General features: G+C 38.4%; 1 protein-coding gene across 2 annotated transcripts in view; it reads right to left on the bottom strand.

The window, feature by feature from the left end:
- Positions 1-5,532: 5,532 nt before the first annotated feature.
- The window catches only part of LOC106875567 (leucine--tRNA ligase, cytoplasmic), a 195,709-nt gene continuing 191,831 nt past the window's right edge, over positions 5,533-9,410 (bottom strand). For both annotated transcript variants that reach the window (XM_014923770.2, XM_052973724.1), the window contains exons 30-31: positions 9,017-9,143; positions 5,533-5,823 (exon numbers count right to left, since the gene is read on the bottom strand). In XM_014923770.2, coding sequence (XP_014779256.1) covers positions 5,633-5,823; positions 9,017-9,143 — 318 coding nt within the window. In that variant the 3' untranslated portion in view covers positions 5,533-5,632. The remainder of the gene's footprint in view (positions 5,824-9,016; positions 9,144-9,410) is intronic.

Genomic DNA, 9,410 nt, shown 5'->3' with positions numbered 1-9,410 from the left:
CTTTCAGATTAAATTTTCAAACTCCCTTCATAATTAAAGCTGCACACTTATCTACCCATCTACTGGTCAGACAAGAGAAACCAAATTTTTTTCATTTCTGATGTATAGTTTGAGGTCATCCCCATACAGCAAAAGTGATATATTTTCACCTTGGTCTTAGCAAGCTCATAAGTAGGACCAGACTTAATCAGTATGCATTTCAGAGGAAACAATTCCTTCACAAAATGTAAAAGAGGGAACAGAGTGTCAAAGCCACATCCCCTGCTGAAGTGGATTGGCCTGAAAGGATCCTCTGCTGGTGCCACGTTTAAGCGCTCGTGCTGGTGGCGCATGTTAAAAGCACCCAACACACTCTGTAAAGTGATTGATGTCAGGAAGGGCATCCAACCATAAAAAAACCATGCCAAATCAGACTGGAACATGGTGCATTAAAGGATGATGATGATGATGATGATGGTGGTGGTGGTGGTGGTGATGGTGATGATGATTCTCCATGAAATACTTTCCAGTGTATTTTCACACTTCCTAATGATTCTCTTCGGCAGTTAAGTTCTACTTCCTACAATCTCATCTGTCACTCCATCGGTTATGACGACGAGGGTTCCAGTTGATCCAATCAACGGAACAGCCTGCGGATGAAATTAACACGTGAAATTAACGTGTGCAAGTGACTGAGCAATCCACAGACACGTGTACCCTTAATGTAGTTCTCAGGAATGTGACAAGGCTGGTCCTTTGAAATACAGGTACAAATAATTTTTGCCAGCAGATTAGACTGGAACAAGGTGAAATGAAGTGTCTTGCTCAAAGACACGTGTTGCCAAGTATCATTAAGCCATGCATCTTCACAAAGAGGGTTCTAGTTGATATGATCAATGGAACAGCCTGCTTGTGAAATTAATGGGCAAGTGGCTGAATACTCCACAGACATGCAGTAACCTTAATGTAGTTCTCAGGGAGATTTAGTATGACTGAGAATGTGACAAGGCTGGGCCTTTTGCAATACAGGTATAACTCATTTTTCCAGCTGAGTGGACTGGAGCAACATGTAATAAAGTGTCTTACTCAAGGACACAATGTGTTGCTGGAAATTGAACTCACAACCTTATGATCGTGAGCCAAATACCCTAACCATTAAGTCACGCACCATCACTGCAATCTCATCACCTTTCCTAAAAAAAAAAACCCAAAAACTATTAAATGTTATTATTTCTTTATTGCCCACAAGGGGCTAAACATAGAGGGGACAAACAAGGACAGACAAAGGGATTAAGACGATTACATCGACCTCAGTGCGTAACTGGTACTTAATTTATCAACCCCGAAAGGATGAAAGGCAAAGTCGACCTCGGTGAAATTTGAACTCAGAACGTAGCAGCAGGCAAAAAACTGCAAAGCATTATGCCCGGTATGCTAACGTTTCTTATTTCTTTTTGCCCACAAGGGGCTAAACATAGAGGGGACAAACAATGACAGACAAAGGGATTAAGCCGATTACATCGACCCCAGTGTGTAACTGGTACTTAATTTATCGAACCCCCGAAAGGATGAAAGTCAAAGTCGACCTCGGCAGAATTTGAGCTCAGAATGTAACGGCAGACGAAATACCGCTAAGCATTTCACCCGTCGTGCTAACGATTCTATTAAACATTTCTGGACACTGAATGTCATAAGACACCCCAAAAGCCAACAAGTGTGGAATGTTATTGGGTTTGCTTGTAGATTATCCAACCAACAGCTAAGTTCTTTATCTTGTATTTCGCTTAGTATCATGCTACCAATATACAACAGACCAACGATTCTCCTTGTCTTTTCTCTGCATACTTTTGATCATCATCATCATCATCATCATCATCACTATCACATAATGTCCATCTTCCATGCTGGCAAGAGTTGGACAGTTTCACAGGAACAGCAAAGTGAGAAGATTACAGCAAGCTCTACAGTCAGGCCTTCCGGATCTTGTTCAAAACGGGGGCACCAGTTTTCATTTATGTTTTATGTAGTGTTTTTGGTACCGAAAGACTTTCAAACTTCGTATACTTATCTATTTTGTGTTATAGAACAGAAATAAATTTTTGTATTCGAATTTATTTCATGTAAAAAATTGTCTTATTTCGATAATTTCAACCAATCACTGACAAGTATTCAGCTGTTTACACTTACTCCTAATTTAATCTCCATTACTTCTGACATTTTGCAGAGGCAACACACGTGTGTTCGTTTTCCCTAACCCTAACCGACTTGCTCCTTCCCTCAAAAACCATGCCTTGTGCCTATAATAGAAAGGTTTATTAGCTACTGCCAATATGCTTCAGCCATTTTTTGACAAGGAAATAATAATTTTATCACCGCGAGAATCGTTTGTTTACATAGTCAGCAGTTAATGTCTTCGGCTGAATGGACATCAGTCATTGGTTGAAATTACAGAAATACAACAACTTTAACATGAAATAACTTGCGATGTACGTTTTTTTGTTAAGAAGACTAAGAGAAAAAGATGTTTTATATGACACATTCTACCAGTGTCCCAAGTTTCAAAGTGTTTCGTTAAGAAAATACTGGTGCCCACGTTTTGAACAAGATCCGGCCTTCCTAATGCCAACGCTCTTTATTGAGTGCACTGGGTGCTTTTTACATGGCACCAGTAGCAGTGAGACCCCACTATCCTGTTTCTTACTGATTGTTGAGAAAATGGAGCATTAGCATTACAAAAGAAAGAATGGTGTTAATACAGAAGAATAAAAGGATAAAAAAGGAAGAGAAAATCATTAAGATATGGGAGTGGCTCTGTGGTAAGTAGCTTGCTTACCAACCACATGGTTCTGGGTTCAGTCCCACTGTGTGGCACCTTGGGCAAGTATCTTCTACTATAGCCTCGGGCTATAGTAGAAGACAAGACCTCACCCCACTCAACTGGAGTTGGGTAGTATTGAGGAACAGAACGGTGTCTTGTATTAGAAAGGGAGATATCACTAACTAAATTCTCTTTCTCCAGAAAGCTATACAGTTCACCAGCTATACGGTCCCTTAGCAATACCCAGAGTAATGTAAGTATATAGTAGGCATCTCATTCTTACTCGTTTCAGTAATTTGACTTCGGCCATGCTGGAGCACCGCCTTTAGTCAAGCAAATCAACCCAGGGACTTATTCTTTGTAAGCCTAGTACTTATTCTATCGGTCTCTTTTGCCGAACTGCTAGGTTACAGGGACACAAACACACCAGCATCGGTTGTTAAACACAGACACACGAACACATATATATACGACGGGCTTCTTTCAGTTTCCGTCTACCAAATCCACTCCCAAGGCTATAGTAGAAGACACTTGCCCAAGGTGCCATGCAGTGGGACTGAATCCAGAACCATGTGGTTGGTAAGCAAGCTACTTACCACACAGCCACTCTTGTGCCTTAATGATTTTCTCTTCCTTTTTAATCCTTTTATTTTTCTGTATTAACACTATCCTTTCTTTTGTAATGCCAATGCTCCGTTTTCTCAACAATCAGTAAGAAATAGTTGTATGCCTGTGAGATTTTAAGTCAGATTCCCAGAATACCATTGTGTCTGTAGCTTTTCAGTTAGGTATCTTTTTAAGCATCCTTTTTACTTTCTCTTCTGTGACACTAATATTTTCATCTTGACTTATTTTCACTTTCACTTTCATTTTTAAACTCCTGTAACCAGTCCACTACCTATCTACTGTACTTAATGTATATACGAGGTGGTTTGAGCGTGATCATTACCAGCGTCGCCTTCCTGGCACTTGTGCTGGTGGCACATGAAAAGTCATTCGAGCAAGATCATTGCCAGTGCCGCTGGACTGGCTCCTGTGCAGGTGGCACGTAAAATACACCATTTTGAGCGTGGCCGTTGCCAGTACCGCCTGACTGGCCTTCGTGCCAGTGGCACGTAAAAGCACCCACTACACTCTCGGAGTGGTTGGCATTAGGAAGGACATCCAGCTGCAGAAACTCTGCCAAATCAGATTGGAGCCTGGTATAGCCATCTGGTTTCACCAGTCCGCAGTCAAATCGTCCAACCCATGCTAGCATGGAAAGCGGACGTTAAACGATGATAATGATGATAATAGTCAAAACACACCTGACCTTTGGCCAAAAAGCAAGTAATATTAAAAAACTCACTATTTTTGATTTAGTCTTCTTCAAAGTATTGACCTTAGGAGTCTACACACTTCTGCCAATGTTCTTGCCACTACTGGAAACAGTTTTGAGAATCACTTATTGGGATGTTGTAGAGCTGTGCTGTCAAATTTTGCTTAATGTCTTCTGTTGACTCAAATCTCCCTCTGAGTGATTTTTTTGAGCTTTGGGAATAGCCAAAAGTCACATGGAGCCAAGTCTGAGAAGTAGGAAGCCTGATGAACAAGTGGTGTGTTTTGTTTGATGAGGAATTCTTAGACGTTGTGGGTGGAATAAACTGACTGAACTGAACTAACCCATGGCTGATTCCAACTTTGGCAACAATCTCCTCAATAGTCTCACATGACAGTCTTCATAAGCTATTCCGCAAACCTTTGAAATCATTTCATCATTTCTGCTAGTCAATGGTCTGCCACAATGTGGCTCACTGTCCACTGAGGTGCAGCCATCTTTGAACCAGTTGTACTACTCCTTTATTTGTGTTTTTCCCAAAGCATCATCTCCAAAGGCCTTCTGAATCTTCTTGGTAGTCTGGGCTTGTGTATCACCAAGTTTTTGATAGAAATTGTTACAGTATTTTCCCTCAATGCACTCGGTCTTCTTGATTCAAAACGAAAAATCACACAGCATACTCTTCACGTCTGTACTCAGCAAGTTATTGCAGGCAAATGGCGCAACCTACAGACACAAAAATTTTTGAGCATGTTCAGGTAGGACACGGCCACATAATACCCATGCAGATTTTATTAAAGTATTAAAATTTTGTGCAAAACAAATCAAGGTTGGATACTTTTCACTATACCTCGTACACCATTAATAGGCCAGTTACTGATGTATTCATCCTAAAATAATAATTCTCATGGACACACTGTGTTAAAAAACTCAAAATATTGAAAGGAGACGAGGTTGCCTTAGATGGTTATTTTAATTTAATACTGCCTCGGTTGCATGCACAGAATTTTTATTCAGCCAGGTGGCTGTTCACAACATCAGTGAATGTTTTAGTCATCGTTTCTTATATGAAAGGCAACAAATTCTCTTACAGGTAGAGAAGCTGGCTGTGAATACACATCACTGATAAGACCTAAAAAGGCTGAAATGCATCTGGCATTCTTGCTGGTCACTGCTGGTGTGACTTTTTACAGTACCACATGTCACTAGCTGAGTAAAACAGTGATATGATGTACACATTTCTTATTGAAATTATGACTTGTGGCACTGTTCTTTTGAAAGCCTATGAAATAAAAAATAAATTTAAAAACAAAACCTGAAAATGTAGTTGGTGGCAAGAAGAGTATCTGGTCGTAAAATCTTGCCTCAAATAGGTTCCCATCACATTATTATGGAAAGATGAGCACTAAACAAACAATATATATATATATTTATTTATTATAATCAAAGGAAACAATTTTATTTCACAAACAATCAATATTTTCTGTTTGGTTGATATTCATGAAGAATCAAAATTTTTAACCAACAGTATATACTAGTTCCTTGACAAGTTTTGGAAGATTGCTTCCATTTTCCATCAACACTTCAAATTTGTCTTCATTGATGATAAACTTTTGATCCATAGCAACAGGAACAACATCTTTGCAGCCTTTCCATGTTCTGGTTCCAATGTCTGGATTGATGAACTCCCAAAGTTTTACTGAATTGTCTGCAGAAGAAAGATAAAACAAATACAAACACAAGCATTTTTAAACAAAAATTTTCTAGAGACTATTGATGTTTGTGATAACAGTTGGGTAGTTACTTGATTGTTGATGATGATGGTATGTGTGAAAGCAGCAGTGTTAATGTGTCATTCAGTGTCAATAAAATAAGTACAATATTTACATTGTTTACATTCAACGGATATTTGTCATCATCTTGTTTGTTGTTAACACGTTTCGGCAGATATACCCTCCAGCCTTCGTCAGATATCTTGGGGAAATTATTATTATTATCATTATTATTTTTGAGTGGGAGAGCAGTGCATGCCATGAAAGTGACACTGGGGTAAAATATACAAAGCCCAATATACCCATCATGACTACCAGTCTGATAATGGTACACCAGGCACATGCATCACAACCATATGTGCTTGCATGACCTTGCAGGTGGGGCCCAGTTAGAATATTCCTTCAAGTCAAGTAGCACATCTCACTCAAAAGATCCCTGAATAGGGATTGTTTATGGATGATGAACAAAACACCCATTTTTCCAAAGGTGAATTATCCAAACCCCAAAGAATTCCTCTCAACACATGGCTACGATGCTCCCCCACTCGTGATCAGAGATGCACATATCATCAGCCACTCAACTGGTTACGGTCAAACAACTGACAAGCAAATCTGGTATTGAGCAGAGTATTTGCTGTAGCCCATTTTTTAATTAGTTAAGATCAAAAGCAGCGAGAGCCAGTGCCTGGTATTGCATCAGGGCATCTATTATTATTATTATTATTATTATTATTATTATTGGCGATGGCTTTGTTGATGATGGCTGTGTTACTATTGCTTGATAGCTCCTTAAGCAGAAATTGGCCTGAAATGTTGAATAAAATATTTTTGGATCTCCCCCACCCCCATCTCATTCCGTTAACTATTTAACACCACCTAACCATTTTGAATCCAACCCACCTGAGACAGTCCCTAGTTGTATGATATAAACTTCTTACTTCAAAGCGATGTAAATGAAAAACTTTCCATCAAAATTCATGCTGAAAACGAGCTTAATAATGGTTTCAAATTTTGGCACAAGGCCAGCAATTTCGGCGGAGGGGTTAAGTTGATTACATTGACCCTAGTACTTAACTGGTACTTATTTTATCAAACCCAAAAGGATGAAAGGCAAAGCTGACCATAGTGGAATTTGAACTTAGAATGTAAAGTTGGATGGAATGTTATTAAACAGGCATAGGCCTGGCTATGGGGTAAGAAGCTTGTTCCCTAACCATTTAATACACATCACTTATTATGAGTCCTGAAATGCCTGAAAGTAATAAAAAAATCTCTAGGGAGAGCTGAAGAGCAGAAGGTCTTCAGAGAGGAAGCACTCCACCTCCTAATGCAAACACCTGAAGCCTTAACTCCTTAGACTCTAAGAGGCTGGGCTGCATCTGAGTCATGACTCTTGGATAATCCTATGCTATTATATTTTGTGCTACTGTGGCATTTTCACCTGCATATAGAATAAATATTATAGTGAATTCCAACATATGCACAAGACTTTGCATTTTTGGAGAAGAGGTTATAAGTTAATAACTCTCAACTGGGATCCATATAAGATTTTGCTGTTAAAATTTATCTGAATACACAAAATATTTTAGCAGTTTTCTTTAATTCCTAATAATATTTAATTCTTTATCATTTAAACCAACCATATCCGCCCAAAATATTCTACCTGTTTTATGTTCATACCGGCCAGATCAAACCTCTCATACCTACCCTACAATGTCCTTCCAAAAATAAACAAACATGTTACGAAAATTAGGAGTGGCTGTGTGGTAAGTAGCTTGCTTACCAACCACATGGTTCCGGGTTCAGTCCCACTGCGTGGCACCTTGGGCAAGTGTCTTCTACTATAGCCTTGGGCCGACCAAAGCCTTGTGAGTGGATTTGGTAGACGGAAACTGAAAGAAGCCCATCGTATATATGTATATATACATGTATGTGTGTGCATATGTTTGTGTGTCTGTGTTTGTCCCCCCAACGTTGCTTGACAACCAATGTTGGTGTGTTTAGCAGTTCGGCAAAAGAGACCGATAGAATAAGTACTAGGCTTACAAAGAGTAAGTCCTGGGGTTGATTTGCTCGACTAAAAGGCAGTGCTCCAGCATGGCCGCAGTCAAATGACTGAAACAAGTAAAGAGAGAGTAAAAGAGAGTAAAGCTGAGATAGTACATGATTTATTCAAAACAATATGAATAAATAAGCATTACATTTGACAGAGTAACATGAATGGCAAAGAGTTGATTAAATAAAATATTGTTTTTTAAATATTGAATGACCGTCAGGGTCCATCCAAGTAAAATAGAAATCAAAGAGGGTCCTTAGGCAAAAAAATGGTTGAGAAAGCACTGGCATAGGTGGTTATATCAGTCACAGTAATTGATGATTGACTATTAATCAATTTATCTCATTAATTCCAGAAGGATGAAAAGCAGAGATGTTCTCCAAATCTCCAACAATCTCCATGACCGAGGTGGCTGGAGATAATTAATGACAACAATAACGACTAAATAATATCACTAAAATAGTTTTAATTATCTCTATTTGTATGGATATAATCAGACAACAACCAGTGACAGAATTTTAACCCACGATTGCCTTTAACCCTTTTGTTACCAACCCGGCTGAAACCGGCTCTGGCTCTGTAGTACAAATGTCTTGTTTTCAGAAGTTTTGAATTGAAATCTTCCATCAAACCTTAGTCACAATTTATGTTCCTAACACTAGCTGAATGATAACTAAGTTATTTTACTAAATTCTTTGTTATATTCAAAGTAATTGAAAGAAACACAGAGCATCTCAAAATAAATACAGTAACAAAAGGGTTAATAAATAGTTCAGTATCTCTACCTACCAACCTACTGTAATCATCTCTTTACAATATTGATGTATATTCAAGGCAGCAAGATGGCAGAATCATTAGCATGCCGGGCAAAAATCTTAGTGGCATTTCATCTAGCTTTACACTCTGAGTTCAAATTCTGCTGAGGCTGGCTTGCTTTGCATCCTTTTTGGGATTGATAAAATAAGTACCATTCGGACATTGGGGAAGTCAATGTAATCAACTTACCCACCTTCCCCCAAACTTACTGACTTGGTGCCAATATTTGAAACCAATGTAAATATATTGCAAATTACCATTTAGTCCAAATTCTTTGCAGATTCCATCAATCAGGTCCTTTGTTTTATAGCCTTTCTTTATGGGCAGATCAAACTCAAGGGCTGTTTTCATGGGTTGGTTATTTATCATACGGATGGAGGGTTCCTAAGAAGACAAAAAAAACCCCAACAATAATAATAATAATAATAATAATAATAATAATAATAATAATAATAATAATAACAACAATAATAATAATAATGACTATTGAAAAGGTTGCAAGACACAACAAAAATTTTAGAAAAAATAAATAAGTAAATGAGTGGATACCGGTGAGTGAGTTAAATAATAAGGCACTAAAAGAGAATGACTCTCCTCAAACACAACAAAATATGCTTCAACACAAGAAATCACATAAAGAATCCTGCAAAC

This window comes from Octopus bimaculoides, chromosome 16 (assembly GCF_001194135.2).
Source record: "Octopus bimaculoides isolate UCB-OBI-ISO-001 chromosome 16, ASM119413v2, whole genome shotgun sequence".
Lineage (NCBI taxonomy): Eukaryota > Metazoa > Mollusca > Cephalopoda > Octopoda > Octopodidae > Octopus > Octopus bimaculoides.
This window is presented reverse-complemented; position numbering and strand designations above follow the sequence as displayed.